At 48.0% G+C, this 16,973-nt stretch overlaps 1 protein-coding gene across 1 annotated transcript in view; it reads right to left on the minus strand.

Moving 5' to 3' along the window:
- Positions 1–3,733: 3,733 nt before the first annotated feature.
- Positions 3,734–16,973, minus strand: part of LOC134984780 (zinc finger protein 585A-like) — a 126,138-nt gene continuing 112,898 nt past the window's right edge. Inside the window, exon 5 of the mRNA XM_063950273.1 lies at positions 3,734–11,874. Coding sequence (XP_063806343.1) covers positions 10,598–11,874 — 1,277 coding nt within the window. The 3' untranslated portion in view covers positions 3,734–10,597. The remainder of the gene's footprint in view (positions 11,875–16,973) is intronic.

Consider the following 16,973-nt stretch of genomic DNA (forward strand, 5'->3'; position numbering starts at 1 on the left):
ATCATTTTTCAGGCTTAGTACATTTCCCCCTATATCTTGCATTTTGTCACCTCACTGATGTGACAGGCTCAGCTATCAGTCATGCAGCCCCACTGCGCCCACTCTCTCCGTACTCATACATACATGCCTTTCTGGGAGTGTCTCGTCCTGGTCAGTGATGCAGCCCCACTGCGCCCACTCTCTCCGTACTCATACATACATGTCTTTCTGGGAGTGTCTCGTCCTGGTTGTCAGTGATGCAGCCCCACTGCGCCCACTCTCTCCGTACTCATACATACATGCCTTTCTGGGAGTGTCTCGTCCTGGTCAGTGATGCAGCCCCACTGCGCCCACTCTCTCCGTACTCATACATACATGTCTTTCTGGGAGTGTCTCGTCCTGGTTGTCAGTGATGCAGCCCCACTGCTCCCAGTCTCTCCGTACTCATACATACATGTCTTTCTGGGAGTGTCTCGTCCTGGTCAGTCATGCAGCCCCACTGCGCCCACTCTCTCCGTACTCATACATACATGTCTTTCTGGGAGTGTCTCATCCTGGTCAGTGATGCAGCCCCACTGCGCCCACTCTCTCCGTACTCATACATACATGTCTTTCTGGGAGTGTCTCGTCCTGGTCAGTGATGCAGCCCCACTGCTCCCAGTCTCTCCGTACTCATACATACATGCCTTTCTGGGAGTGTCTCATCCTGGCTGTCAGTGATGCAGCCCCACTGCACCCACTCTCTCCGTACTCATACATACATGCCTTTCTGGGAGTGTCTCATCCTGGGTGTCAGTGATGCAGCCCCACTGCTCCCACTCTCTCCGTACTCATACATACATGCCTTTCTGGGAGTGTCTCGTCCTGGTCAGTCATGCAGCCCCACTGCGCCCACTCTCTCTGTACTCATACATACATGCCTTTCTGGGAGTGTCTCGTCCTGGCTGTCAGTGATGCAGCCCCACTGCGCCCACTCTCTCTCCGTACTCATACATACATGTCTTTCTGGGAGTGTTCCGTCCTGGTTGTCAGTCATGCAGCCCCACTGCGCCCACTCTCTCCGTACTCATACATACATGTCTTTCTGGGAGTGTCTCATCCTGGCTGTCAGTGATGCAGCCCCACTGCTCCCACTCTCTCCGTACTCATACATACATGTCTTTCTGGGAGTGTCTCGTCCTGGCTGTCAGTGATGCAGCCCCACTGCGCCCACTCTCTCCGTACTCATACATACATGCCTTTCTGGGAGTGTCTCGTCCTGGGTGTCAGTCATGCAGCCCCACTGCGCCCACTCTCTCCGTACTCATACATACATGTCTTTCTGGGAGTGTCTCATCCTGGCTGTCAGTGATGCAGCCCCACTGCTCCCACTCTCTCCGTACTCATACATACATGTCTTTCTGGGAGTGTCTCGTCCTGGCTGTCAGTGATGCAGACCCACTGCGCCCACTCTCTCCGTACTCATACATACATGCCTTTCTGGGAGTGTCTCGTCCTGGTTGTCAGTGATGCAGCCCCACTGCACCCACTCTCTCCGTACTCATACATACATGCCTTTCTGGGAGTGTCTCGTCCTGGTTGTCAGTGATGCAGCCCCACTGCTCCCACTCTCTCTGTACTCATACATACATGCCTTTCTGGGAGTGTCTCGTCCTGGTTGTCAGTCATGCAGCCCCACTGCACCCACTCTCTCCGTACTCATACATACATGCCTTTCTGGGAGTGTCTCGTCCTGGGTGTCAGTGATGCAGCCCCACTGCTCCCACTCTCTCCGTACTCATACATACATGTCTTTCTGGGAGTGTCTCGTCCTGGTCAGTGATGCAGCCCCACTGCTCCCACTCTCTCCGTACTCATACATACATGCCTTTCTGGGAGTGTCTCGTCCTGGTTGTCAGTCATGCAGCCCCACTGCTCCCACTCTCTCCGTACTCATACATACATGCCTTTCTGGGAGTGTCTCGTCCTGGTCAGTCATGCAGCCCCACTGCGCCCACTCTCTCCGTACTCATACACACATGCCTTTCTGGGAGTGTCTCGTCCTGGGTGTCAGTGATGCAGCCCCACTGCGCCCACTCTCTCCGTACTCATACATACATGTCTTTCTGGGAGTGTCTCATCCTGGGTGTCAGTCATGCAGCCCCACTGCGCCCACTCTCTCTGTACTCATACATACATGTCTTTCTGGGAGTGTCTCATCCTGGGTGTCAGTCATGCAGCCCCACTGCGCCCACTCTCTCCGTACTCATACATACATGCCTTTCTGGGAGTGTCTCGTCCTGGTCAGTCATGCAGCCCCACTGCGCCCACTCTCTCCGTACTCATACATACATGTCTTTCTGGGAGTGTCTCGTCCTGGTCAGTGATGCAGCCCCACTGCTCCCACTCTCTCTGTACTCATACATACATGCCTTTCTGGGAGTGTCTCGTCCTGGCTGTCAGTGATGCAGCCCCACTGCTCCCACTCTCTCCGTACTCATACATACATGCCTTTCTGGGAGTGTCTCGTCCTGGCTGTCAGTGATGCAGCCCCACTGCTCTCACTCTCTCCGTACTCATACATACATGCCTTTCTGGGAGTGTCTCGTCCTGGTTGTCAGTGATGCAGCCCCACTGCTCCCACTCTCTCCGTACTCATACATACATGCCTTTCTGGGAGTGTCTCGTCCTGGTTGTCAGTCATGCAGACCCACTGCGCCCACTCTCTCCGTACTCATACATACATGCCTTTCTGGGAGTGTCTCGTCCTGGGTGTCAGTGAGACAGTGTCTCTGGCACAGCTGTGTAATCATGATGTGAGTGTGTGTGCTGAGTGTGTGTGCTGAGTAGTGAGTACTGCTAGCAGCAAGTCTTACAGCTTAACTGCAGTGTAGCAGTGTGGTGGGGGTGGGGAGAAGGGGGTTGCTACACCAATGAGTCAAGGAATGGAGTAGTTGTATGGGACTCACACAGCAGGTGGTGAAAAGCTTAAAAAGGAGGAGTGGTTGGAAGGGGAAGGAACTGGTAGGTTCAGAAGGGATTAGTGAGGGTAGGGACTCTCAAAGGAAATTGGAGTGGGATACCACAGGTTCCAAACTGGGTAAAGAGCAGCTTTTAGGAAGGAAATTGGTGAGTCAGACCCTGTGGTTGACCCTTCTCTGCCTCATGTGGGGTGGATCCTTGGACTCTCCAGTTCCTCAGGAGGCTGTGGATTCTTCTTGCCCACTACCTGGTAGTTCTGTGGCTATCTCAGGCCATGAACCTCCCAGATGCCTGGCCTCCAGATAAACATGAAATGGTCATGGAGATGGTCCTGGGCTCTGTGGAGTAGGAGGTGGAACAAGCAAAGGAAAGTTGTGTCCCTTCTGAAGGGGCAATGGTGGACATTGTGAATGGTGAAGGGAAGGTTTTGTGGGAAAAGAGGGAGTTATGCCATATATCCCAGAAACATGGGTCCTCAGCCTATATGATGTGCCACCATTAATGCGGCCTCTGTCTTGTCCGACCAAGCTTGATTTATGGGATTTGTCATTTTTTTAAGCAGGATAAAGGCTGAGTTTTTTATTTCTGCAGTAGACTAGAATAAGCTGAGACAGTCCACTTCCATTATACCACCGGAATGTGACGGTCAGTGACCACCGTGCCATCACTTACCTGTATGATTACACAAAACAGAATGATGGAAAACTTACAAAAGGTTTCTTTACATCTTCTGGGGTCCACTCCGAGATTAGACATTATGGCGTAATTACTCAGACGGGAATATAAAACAGAATAAAAATAAAATATTTAATGCAATAATTAGATGCAAACAAAAGCTTTTATTATGAAATACAGGGGAGTCTCCGCACCATATAGATGTAACATACAACAAACCACAGCAGATGGAACCCGGGTGACTCTAATGCACATGGTAATGTACAGGGTATATATGGATAGGATCTTGTATCAGAAAACACTCAGCACTCCTTATCAAGATGAGTGTCTGCAACAAGTTAGGCAAACTAGAAGTGAAAACACGTTCCAATGGCCGCCATATTGTCGTGCAGCAATACAGATTGTGGAAACTGGTATTAGACATTCACATTTATACAAAGCACAAGATACAAAATAAACAGCAGAAAAAAGACCTAAGCATTTGGGATGTATTATTTAGGAAGTAAAATAGGATTTTGGTACCTACCAGTAAATCCTTTTCTCTTAGTCCGTAGAGGATGCTGGGGATTCCAAAAGGACCATGGGGTATAGACGGATCCGCAGGAGCTTGGGCACACTGTAAAGACTTAAAGTGGGTGTGAACTGGATCCTCCCTCTATGACCCTCCTCCAGACCTCAGTTAGAAAACTGTGCCCAGGAGAGATGGACAATTTCGAGGAAAGAATTTATTGTTATAAACACAGTGAGTGTCATACCAGCTCAGACCTCAAACACACCGTAGAACGTGGCATTCAGTAGAATACCAGTCAACGGCATGAACAAAACCCTAAGAGAATATGTAACACAACCCATGTGTCCACAGAAACAAAAATAGGACCCTGCATGCTATGTCATGAACAACGGTAGCAACCACCAGACAGAGAAGACACACCACCAGGGTGTAACCAAAAAGCAATAACTGTAGACACAGTACACACTGGGATGGGCGCCCAGCATCCTCTACGGACCAAGAGAAAAGGATTTACCAGTAGGTACCAAAATCCTATTTTCTCATACGTCCTAGAGGATGCTGGGGATTTCAAAAGGACCATGGGGTTTATACCAAAGCTCCAAAACGGGCGGGAGAGTGCGGAAGACTCTGCAGCACCGAATGAGCAAACATAAGGTCCTCAACAATCCGGGTATCAAACTTGTAAAGCATGGCAAAAACTTTTGACCCCGACCAAGAATCCGCTCGGCAAAGTTGAACCGCCGAGACTCCTCGGGCATTCGCCCAAGAAAATCCCATCTTCCCAAAAGAAGGAACCTCCACCGACTTCGGTGACGGCAAAGCAGCCGTAGAACAAACATGCCAGACCGCATCACAGATTCAGCATGTAACAAACTGCATAACGCAGTCTCCCAAAGTAAGCTGGGAACATACCACATAAACAGGGCCTCTGTTACTCCAAACTAAGCCAAATAGAGGACTTGCATACTCAAAACCCTGGCTAGAGCAAGGGGGTTTGAACCAGCTAATGCCTAAGTAACCCCCGGCATCAACAAAAGCCTGATTTCTGCGAACCCCCTCTTGGTAGAACTATCAACCGAGTACTCAATTCCTCTCTATCCACCTGAAAGATCAAACAAGGCTCTTGTGGGACAAGACCACCACTTCCGACACCCGCCTTGCGGACGTCGAAGTCAAAAACCTGACCACTTTCCAAACGAGAAAAATTTCCGCAAAAAAACGTAATAGTCTTGCCTTCACATCGGCTTGTAACGTATGGATAAGCACGACCTAGCTGAAAGTCCTCCATAGGAGCCTTCCTGGATACACACCGAGACACATAATTACTCCAACAACGGTTGTAACGCTGTGCCGTGAGTTCTTTCCAAGCCGGAAGAATTGAAGAAACGACTTCACTGGGAACACCCATTCAGCTTAGGATACGACCTTCAACCGCCCCGCCATTAGACGCAGCCGCGGTAAGTCCTGATACACGCCCTGATCCTGTTGTAACATTACCTCACGTAAAAGGAAGAGGGCAGTAATTTTCTATGAGTAAACCATGAAAACTGGATAGCCAACCCTCTCTGGTTAGACCGGAGTTCAGAGGATCATCGATCATCTTACGCTTACCACTGCCAGAAATGTGAAAGCGAAGAGGCCACCTCGACCGACTAAAAACACCCACGGTGTCACAGGGATGTCCGCTGCTATATCCCGAGTGTCTCTTAACCTGGAACCCTCTCCTCGAGGTCTCATGTTGAGGCGAAACGCCAACATGTCCAATTGCGACACTCCACAAAGACTTGGCACGTCTGGGAAAGCTTCTCAATAATGACAGTATTTTTCCCGGCTGAATATCATGTCCGCAAAGGAAATCTATGTCTCCGTCGTTTACCTCCGGAATGAAGACTGCTAACATAGCGTTTACCAGACTTCCCCCTCAACTGCAAACAGTGCATCTTCTGCCATTTTCGTTTTTTTTTTGTTCCGCCCTAGCGGATTACTTACGCCATTTCTGACAAGGCTTCTGGCAGAATTAACACGGCAGAGCATGAAGAATACGTTAGTCTAAAATAGCTCTTAATTCCAAAACTTACAGCAGACAAGTTTCCCAACCTGACCTCATCCTCTGGAAATACGTCCCTTGCAAAGGACTGCTCCCCAGCTTCGGAGATCTATATGCACGGACACCAAGATCTAAACCTTTATCCCTCTAGAAGGAAAAAAATCGAGCAGACACCACAGGAGCGATGTCCTGGCCGTTTTGATTATATTCCGGTGGATGCGCAGGTGAGACCCGGACCACATTTCCAACTGGTCCCATGAAAATCACTCTGGTATTAGACCTGCTCTCTGAAAAAAAACCTCTCTTGCAGCATCTTCTTAATGGAACCTATTGATGAGGTGTCACCTCAAAGTCGATCCAACTCTGGAACCTCAGACCTCTTTCCACAGGAAAACACCAAACCTTAACCGGTCAGTATCTACTCTGAAAACCACTTCTGACATCTGCGTCATTGGGAACAACAGGCCCATTTCTGCGCCGAAGAACCGTCAGAGATAAACAAGGATATGCACCTTTTTACAGGGACAACCAGACAATGTCCTGAACGTGACGCACCTCTGTAAGGCGTTGCGTGTTACCTCCCCTTCCATAGGGGAGTGGCAAAATCTATTAGAAAAAACAGTAAGGGGAAACAACCGTAACTCAGAATGTTCCCCTTTGGCTTCTATAAATAACTCACATGTCGTAGTCTATTCCTAGACTAACTGAAAATTAGTGGACAAGTGGTCACCGAAGTGGGGACCAGCCAGATAGACTCAGCGACAAGTGGTGTATGTAGTGGAAACAGAAACTACGTCCACTTCTGCGAACCTAACAAGGCTGCAGAACACTTACCTTTTCACCTTCCACTGTCTACACAGAAAAGGAAAAAGAAAAAGAACGGTCTCGAACCGGTTATAGACTGCATCCCACAAAAGAATGCGTCATCCACCGTTGTGAAGGAGGTTAACTCACGAATTTAGCCTCATCAGCGGATACCGCCGAGATTAACTGAAGAGAGGCCACACCAAACAGCTGTATACCTCCCACCAGCATCTCCTGGAGACGACCTCCGCATTTTTCCGGTCACACCACCTACTGTCACGTGGCAGCCTGCTGTAATGTTATAAGGAAAAATAAACATAGGCAAGCCCTACCCACTCTGGGCAGGATAATTCTATCGGATGCTTACCCGACTACCACACTCCCTCAAGTGCATACATTGCAAATAAGGTCAAAGTATAGAAATAAAATTTCACTTAGCTGCCTGTGTATGATCCTTTGCGACCGGGCTCTGCGTCGACCAGGAGTTGACTGTCATAGATTTCTCTCCGCGTTGTGAAGAGATTAATATTCGGACTCCTTGAGAGCATCGAAACCAACTCGTCCCGGCCAATCTAGAGCTTAATCAACAGAGCGACCAGCCCATGAGAAGAACACCATTATTTCAGCATTCATGTATATACATCATGTAATACACAATATAACACATATATCGTAATCATGCATATATAAAGTCATAGCTGCACATAAATACATATAGACATAACCTATACGCAAGTGGATTGTCCAGACCCGTCAGGTCCCTAGTGACAGTAATGTGTATGACCATGTACTGACATGCCCCCCATGTGGATCTACCAGGAACTTTACGGCCGACAGAAACTGAGGAAATGTCGACAGCCCGGAATAGTAAGCGGCAGAATAATCACAATCTTGGAAACCCCAAGGGGTCTGAGGGAAGCATACCTCTACAATTGTAATAACACTCCCCCTACTTATATATAAACAAAATATATAAATACCAATACAGGCACCAGGCAATAACAGCTTGTTAATTCTTTTAGCCAGGCATTACCGTTGATGCCGACAGGGCATCGACCGACCACCGTGTCTCCCCTAGTGTGTTTACTTGTTTTTTTAAGCACACAAAAGTAACCTGTCAATACTTAGTTGTTTGAATCAAGTACCGGCAAGCGTCGGCGAAACCGACAGTTATCCCCACAGGCGCCTTTGACAAAGCCCTCACACCTGTCGACACACGTCGACTAACCAATAGTGGGTAAACAAAACAGGGAAACAGTGTATTTATGTATTACAACAAGGATTCTGCGTCCATTATCAATCCTAATGCTGTATGACACCCATACAGCATTAAAACACTCTGTGTCCCCCTTCCTTCTTAGTATACAGCAAGTCCCGATGGGGAACTTTGGAAAATGGCGCTGACCCCTCTGTGAGGTCTAAGCTCCGCCCCTTCCCGGAGCACTTAAGCCCGCTCGACAAAAAAATAATATATATATATATATATATATATATAAAACCCTATATTGAGCCGGGGGACCCTATACACAGGGAGATTACACCTCTGGGAGGGCAACACAGTCCAAACATTGCGTTCCCCACTGTTTGTTCTTGGCGGGGACAGCAGGGAAAAATGGCGCTGACTCAGTGTGTGAGGCTAAGCTCCGCCCCTCTCGGCGCGCTATAGCCCCCCTGGATCTGAAAACCAAATAGGCCGAGTACTAAATATAGGGTATATATATATATATATATATATACATACACTCAGCACCATGCTGCTCAGGGCGCCCCCCTGCGCGCCGTGCACCCCAGACAACGTTCGGGAAGCGGGAGTTCCGGCGCATCGCGCACCTGCCGCTCTCAGGTGGGTCCCCGTGTGCGGCGCCCGGGAGATCTAACTATCTATGCTGCCCCGGGCGCCACCACATCCCGGTGCCCTGTACCCCATGGCGGCTGACGGGGTCTGTATATGGAGCCCCCGGCAGCGAGAGTAAGAACTGTTAAAACTGACTCGCTGCCCAGGGCGCCCCCCCCCCCCCGCGCGCCCTGCACCCGTATAAGCGGTGGCGGGGAAATAATTAAAGTATACTGGCGGGGGATGAACCACGGTACCTCGGCACCTAAATGCTTTTTTTTTTTGCCAGTTGTTCACATTAAGCAGACCAGTAACATGCGCCCAGGGCGCTCCCCCCCCCAGCGCCCTGCACCCTGTGAGTGCCGTTGGTGTGTGGGAGCATGAAGAGCAGCACTACCACTGTACTTCCATTACTGAAGTCTTCTGCCGTCTGAAGTCTTCTTTTCTTCCAATACTCACCCGACTTCTTTCTTCTGGCTTCTGTGAGGGGATTGACGCCGTGGCTCCGGGAACAAGAAGCTAGGCGCACCAAGTGATCGAACCCTCTGGAGCTAATGGTGTCCAGTAGCCGAGAAGCAGAGCCTTGAAACTCACAGAAGTAGGTCCTGCTTCTCTCCCCTCAGTCCCACGATGCAGGGAGCCTGTAGCCAGCAGGTCTCCCTGAAAATAAAAAACCTAACAAAGTCTTTCAGAGAAACTCAGTAGAGCTCCCCTAGTGTGTGATCCATCACTCCTGGGCACAAAGGCTAACTGAGGTCTGGAGGAGGGGCATAGAGGGAGGAGCCAGTTCACACCCAGTTTAAGTCTTTACAGTGTGCCCAAGCTCCTGCGGATGCGTCTATACCTCATGGTCCTTTTGGAATCCCCAGCATCCTCTAGGACGTATGAGAAATAGAGGTACATTAATGAAAAGCGTGAGTAACAGTCATCAGTCTGCTTGTGAAGGTCTCTAGAGTGCAGGCCTCTTGGACTGTGCAAGGCAGTGAGTTCCATGGTCAGGGCTACAAAGCTAAACATTCAACCCATAAATGAATGACAGGAGATTCTTGGTACTGCTGGTAACAGTCCATCTATAGAAGCAAGCAAGCAGGGCAGTAAGGAGACAGAAGCTGCTTCTAGTACCTTGGACCATGTAATGTTGAGCTGGGAAAGTCAGTTAGCCAATTATGAAATAGATTTGTCATCTTACAGGCAGCCAGTGAAGGGAGTAGAGAATGGGTGTTATGAGGCAGGAACGGGCTGGTTAGGTAACAGCTTTGCTGCTGCATTCTGTACTAGCTGCAAGCTCTGTAATTCTTTTGCTGGTAGACCCAGGTAGATGGCATTGCAGTAGTCTATGAACTTCTGAGGGAATCAAGTGCTTGATTCTGGCTATGGTCCACAGATGGAAGAATGAGGATTTGTATGTGGCAGATACCTGATGTCTGTGTCAGCCACATACCAGGACAACACAAAGATTCAGCACATGTTCAGTATTTTCAATTCTGTACACCAAAGCATAAATCCAGATGGTTGGTAAAGTCTTGTCCTTTGTTGGTGAGCTTCTATTATGTTTCACAAAGACTGAGTCACAGCCAACTGGCATCATCCACCCATGGCGCTCAGCTAGACAACCATTTAGGATTGGTATTAGGTTCTCAGTACATGGAGCAAAAAGCAGGTCATCTGCATAGCAGTGGTAGACCAGGCCAAGACGTCTGATTATATCACCCAGTGGTAGCATTTATATTGCATAAAGCATAGGAGATAAGGTTGACCCTTGAGGAACATTGCATGACAGTGATAATTATACTCCCGAAGATGTAAATGGTTCCGCATTTGGGTAATGTCTAATATGTTCAACAAGAGCGGATTTATTTCTCTCACAGCATGAAAATGGCTTTTCACCTGTGTGACTCCTCTGATGTGTAACAAGATTTGATTTATATGCAAAACATTTCCCACACACAGAACAGGAATACGGCTTCTCACCTGTATGACTTCTCTGATGTAGAACAAGATGTGATTTCTGTGCAAAACATTTCCCACACTCAGAACAGAAGTATGGCTTCTCACCTGTGTGACTTCTCTGATGTGCAACAAGATCTGATTTCCGTGCAAAACATTTCCCACACTCAGAACATGGAAATGGCTTCTCACCTGTGTGAGTATGCTGATGAATATCAAAATGTGATTTGAATGCAAAACATTTCCCACACTCAGAACAGGAAAACGGCTTCTCACCTGTGTGACTTCTCTGATGTGCAACAAGATCTGATTTCCGTGCAAAACATTTCCTACACTCAGAACAGGAATACGGCTTCTCATCTGTGTGAGTATGCTGATGAATATCAAAATGTGATTTGAATGCAAAACATTTCCCACACTCAGAACAGGAAAACGGCTTCTCACCTGTGTGACGTCTCTGATGTCTAACAAGAACTGATTTAAATGTGAAACATTTCCCACACTCAGAACAGGAATACGGCTTCTCACCTGTGTGACTTCTCTGATGTCTAACAAGAACTGATTTAAATGCGAAACATTTCCTACACTCAGAACAGGAAAATGGCTTCTCACCTGTGTGACTACTCTGATGTGTAACAAGAGCTGATTTCTGTGTAAAACATTTCCCACACTCAGAACAGGAAAACGGCTTCTCACCTGTGTGACGTCTCTGATGTCTAACAAGAACTGATTTACATGCGAAACATTTCCCACATTCAGAACAGGAAAACGGCTTCTCACCTGAGTGACTTCTCTGATGTGCAACAAGAGCTGATTTCCGTGGAAAACATTTCCTACACTCAGAACAGGAAAATGGCTTCTCACCTGTGTGACTACTCTGATGTGTAACAAGAGCTGATTTCTGTGTAAAACATTTCCCACACTCAGAACAGGAATACGGCTTCTCACCTGTGTGACTTCTCTGATGTTTAATAAGATCTGATTTCCGTGCAAAACATTTCCCACACTCAGAACATGGAAATGGCTTCTCACCTGTGTGAGTATGCTGATGAATAACAAAATGTGATTTGAATGCAAAACATTTCCCACACTCAGAACAGGAATACGGCTTCTCACCTGTGTGACTTCTCTGATGTCTAACAAGAACGGATTTAAATGCGAAACATTTCCCACACTCAGAACATATCAGTGGCCTCTCACCTGCCTTAGCTGGATGATGGGTAATAAGCTTTGTGTTCTGTGTAAAACATTTGGCATCTACAGAACAGGGAAACTCTGTATCTACTGTCAGAGCTGTAACAGATGCACCAATATCAGAGTGATCAGGAGAACATTCCCCAGGATCAGGGGGATCAGCTGATAGAGCTGGATGTATAATTGGGGTAATGGGGTTATCTCCTGGAGAATCCTGTCTACTGTCATTATCTGTTATTTCAGAATCCTGGGATACCATTAGATGTCCTTCTGAGATATTTCTGCTTGTGTGTCCATCTGCTGGAAATAAAATACATTATGGAAATATAAAATGAGTAGACAAGACCCAGGGTGTTACAGGATACATTATATAATTCTATAACTGACATGTTTTACCTGTAATCATTGCTTTTATGTGTATATAAAAAAAAAAAGATAGGATGCTTAGACTGGAGCTTGATCAACACTGAACGCTCATGTGGGATTACTAGAGGCGACATGGACGCTCATGTGGGATTCCTAGAGGTGACATGGACGCTCATGTGGGATTACTAGAGGCGACATGGACGCTCATGTGGGATTACTAGAGGTGACATGGACGCTCATGTGGGATTACTAGATGTGACATGGACGCTCATGTGGGATTACTAGAGGTGACAAGGACGCTCATGTGGGATTACTAGAGGTGACATGGACACTCATGTGGGATTCCTAGAGGTGACACGGACGCTTATCTGGGATTACTAGAGGTGACACTGATGCTCATGTGGGATTACTAGAGGCGACATGGACGCTCATGTGGGATTACCAGAGGTGACATGGACGCTCATGTGGGATTACTAGAGGTGACACTGATGCTCATGTGGGATTACTAGAGGCGACATGGACGCTCATGTGGGATTACTAGAGGCGACATGGACGCTCATGTGGGATTACTAGAGGTGACATGGACGCTCATGTGGGATTACTAGAGGCGACATGGACGCTCATGTGGGATTCCTAGAGGTGACACGGACGCTCATGTGGGATTACTAGAGGTGACACTGATGCTCATGTGGGATTACTAGAGGCGACATGGACGCTCATGTGGGATTACTAGAGGTGACACTGATGCTCATGTGTGATTACTAGAGGCGACATGGACGCTCATGTGGGATTACTGGAGGAGACATGGACGCTCATGTGGGATTACCAGGTGACATGGACGCTCATGTGGGATTACTAGAGGTGACACTGATGCTCATGTGGGATTACTAGAGGCGACATGGACGCTCATGTGGGATTACTAGAGGCGACATGGACGCTCATGTGGGATTACTAGAGGTGACATGGACGCTCGTGTGGGATTACTAGAGGTGTCATGGACGCTCATGTGGGATTACTAGAGGTGACATGGTTGTAATAATAAAACACCAAAGAAGAGAAAATGCTGTCCTGCTTGCGCACTAATAAATAATAGGATTTTAATACCTACCAGTAAATCCTTTTCTCTGAGTCCATAGAGGATGCTGGGGTCATCAATAGAACCATGGGGTATAGACAGGATCCGTAGGAGAAATGGGCACTTTAAGACTTTAATAAGGGCGTGAACTGGCTCCTCCCTCTATGCCCCTCTTCCAGACCTCAGTTATAGGAACTGTGCCGAGGGAGACGGACATTAGGTTGGTTTATATGAAAAGAAGAAACCACCTTCGGCAGAAACTGTTGACGAGTTCTCAACTCTGCTCTATCTTCATGGAAGATCAAATAAGGGCTCTTGTGAGACTAGGCCGCCAATTCGGACACCCGCCGTGCAGATGCCAAGGCCAATAAAATTACCACTTTCCAAGTGAGGAATTTCAAATCCACCTTTTGAAAAAGGTTCAAACCAGTGATATTGAAGGAACTGTAACATCACGTTAAGGTCCCATGGTGCCACAGGAGGCACAAAAGGAGGTTGGATGTGTAACACCCCTTTTGCAAACGTTTGCACCTCAGGAAGTGAGGCCAATTGTTTCTGAAAGAAAACTGACAATGCAGAAATCTGTACTTTAATGGATCCTAATTTAAGGCCCGCATCCACTCCAGCTTGTAAAAAGTGGAGAAAACGTCCAAGTTAAAAAATATCCGCAGGAGCCTTCTTGGACTCGCACCAGGAAATATATTTCCTCCAAATGTGGTGATAGTGTTTTGCCGTAACATCCTTTCTAGCCTGAATAAGAGTGGGAATGACTTCACTGGGAATTCCCTTCTGGGCTAGAATCTGGCGTTCAACCGCCATGCCGTCAAACGTAGCCGCAGTAAATCTTGATACTGACACGGCCCCTGCTGTAACAGGTCCTCTCGTAGAGGAAGCAGCCAGGGATTTTCTATGCGTAAATCCTGAAGATCGGGATACCAAGCCCTCCTTGGCCAATCTGGAACAATGAGGATCGTCGGAACCTTTCTTCTTCTTATCATTTTTAACACTCTCGGAATGAGAGGAAGTGGAGGGAACACATACCGACTGAAACACCCACGGTGTCACCAGAGCGTCCACCGCTATGGCTTAGGGTCCCTAATTTTGGAGTTTCTTGTTGAAACGAGACGCCATCATCTCTACTTGGGGAGTACCCCAGCGACTTGTCACTTCTGTGAAGACTTCTGGATGAAGTCCCCACTCTCCTGGATGGAGATCGTGTCTGCTTTCCAGTTGTCCACTCCTGGAATAAAGATAGCTGACAGAGCGCTTAGATGTTTCTCCGCCCAGCGGAGAATCCTTGTGGCTTCTGCCATTGCTGCTCTGCTTTTTGTTCCGCCCCGGCTGTTGATGTAAGTTACTGCTGTTACATTCTCCGACTGGATGAGGACGGGTCGACTTTGAAGAAGGCGTTCTGTTTGTAGAAGGCCGTTGTAAATCGCCCTTAATTCCAGAACGTTTATGTGGAGACAAGTCTCCTGACTTGACCATCTTCCTTGCACCCCAACCCCGGGGACTTGCATCCGTGGTCACTAGAATCCAATCCTGAATACCGAACCTGCGTCCCTCGATGAGGTGAGAACTGTGCAGCCACCACAGCAGTGATATTCTTGTCTTTTGAGGACAGGACTATCGTCCGTTGCATGTGTAGGTGGGAACCGGACCACTTGTCCAACAGGTCCCACTGGAATACTCTGGCATGGAATCTGCCAAACTGAGTGGCCTCGTAGGCTGCCACCATCTTTCCCAGCAAGCGAGTGCATTGATGTATTGACACTCTGGTTGGTTTTAAGATTGTAGGTAGGCATCCTTTATGTCTAAGGAGACCATAAAGTCCCCTTCCTCCAGACTGGAGATCACTGCTCTGAGAGATTCCATCTTGAATTTGAATTTCTGCAGAAAGAAATTTAGGTCTTTAAGGTTGAGGATCGGTCTGACCGAGCCGTCCGGCTTCGGAACCACGAATAAGCTGGAATAAAAGCCTTGTCCCTGTTGCGCAGGGGAACCGTGATAATGACCTGGTTCTGACACAATTTTTGTATTGCGTCGCACACTACCTCTCTGCCGGTCAGAGAAGCTGGCAAGGCTGATTTTAAAAATCGGCGAGGGGGGAACGTCTGTCAGCACGAAGGTCTGAACTTCTGGAAGGGAAGCCAATTCTTTCGGAAAGAAAATTGATAAGGCCGAAATTTGTTCCGCCCTTGTGTTTTATGTACGCCACTGCTGTTATGTTCTCTGATTGAATCAAGATGGGCAGACCGCGAAGAAGATGTTCCGCTTGCAGAATGCCGTTGTAAATGGCCCTTAATTCCAGAATGTTTATGTGCAGACAAGCTTCCTGGCTTGACCATTTTCCCTGAAAGTTTCACCCCTGTGTGACTGCTCCCCTGCCTCGGAGACTTGCATCTGTGGTTACCAGGATCCAATCCTGAATCCCGAACCTGCGTCCCTCCAGAAGGTGAGAACTGTGCAGCCACCACAGAAAGGAGATCCTGGTCCTGGAAGATAGGATTATTTTCCGGAGCATGTCCAGGTGAGACCCGGACCACTTGTCCAGCAGGTCCCACTGAAGCACCCCTGGCATGGAACCTGCCATACAGAATGGCTTTGTAGGCCGCCACCATCTTGCCCAGCAATCGAGTGCATGGAAGAACTGACACTTTTGCCGGTTTCAGAATCTGTTTTACCATGTTCTGTATTTCCAGAGCCTTTTCCACTGGAAGAAAAACTCTCCGTAATTCTGTATCCAGAATCATACCCAGGAACGACAGGCGTGTTGTCGGATCCAACTGCCGTCACTGAAGTCTTCTGATCTTTCTTTACTCACTCGGCTTCTGTCTTCTGGCTCTGTGAGGGGGGTGACGGTGCGGCTCCGGGAACAAGCAGCTAGGTGCACCAAGTGATCTGAACCTCTGGAGCTAATGGTGTCCAGTAGCCTAAGAAGCAGAGCCCTTAAACGCACAGAAGTAGGTCCTGCTTCTCCCCCCTCACTCCCACGATGCAGAGAGCCTGTAGCCAGCAGGTCTCCCTGAAAATTATAAACCTAAATAAAGTCTTTTTTCTGAGAAACCGTGGAGAGCTCCTAAGTGTATCCAGTCTCGCTGGGCACAGAATCTAACTGGAGTCTGGAGGAGGGGCATAGAGGGTGGAGCCAGTTTACACCCCTTTTAAAGTCTTAAAGTGCCCATGACTCCTGCGGATCCCGTCTTTACCCCATGGTTCTCAAAGCGTCCCCAGCATCCTCTAGGACGTATGAGAAAACTCTCTACATGTGGTATTTGTCATGGATAGCCTTGTGTTAGAAACACCCAACTGAGAACAGGGCTGATGGCAGAGATTGCTGTAGTGACTGAGCAATGAGAATATATGACTTCTGTAATAAGTGTTTATTACTCACCTGTGCTGATATCTGTAGGGATCTCCTCCTCCTTACACTGCTGATCACCCCTCACATACGTCTCGTCTTCTCCCTCTATATCTTCTGCCTTTATATCAGTCACATACGTCTCTTCTTCTCCCTCTATATCTTCTGCCTTTATATCAGTCACATACGTCTCTTCTTCTCCCTCTATATCTTCTGCCT

This window comes from Pseudophryne corroboree (genome assembly GCF_028390025.1).
Source record: "Pseudophryne corroboree isolate aPseCor3 chromosome 3 unlocalized genomic scaffold, aPseCor3.hap2 SUPER_3_unloc_8, whole genome shotgun sequence".
Classification (NCBI taxonomy): domain Eukaryota; kingdom Metazoa; phylum Chordata; class Amphibia; order Anura; family Myobatrachidae; genus Pseudophryne; species Pseudophryne corroboree.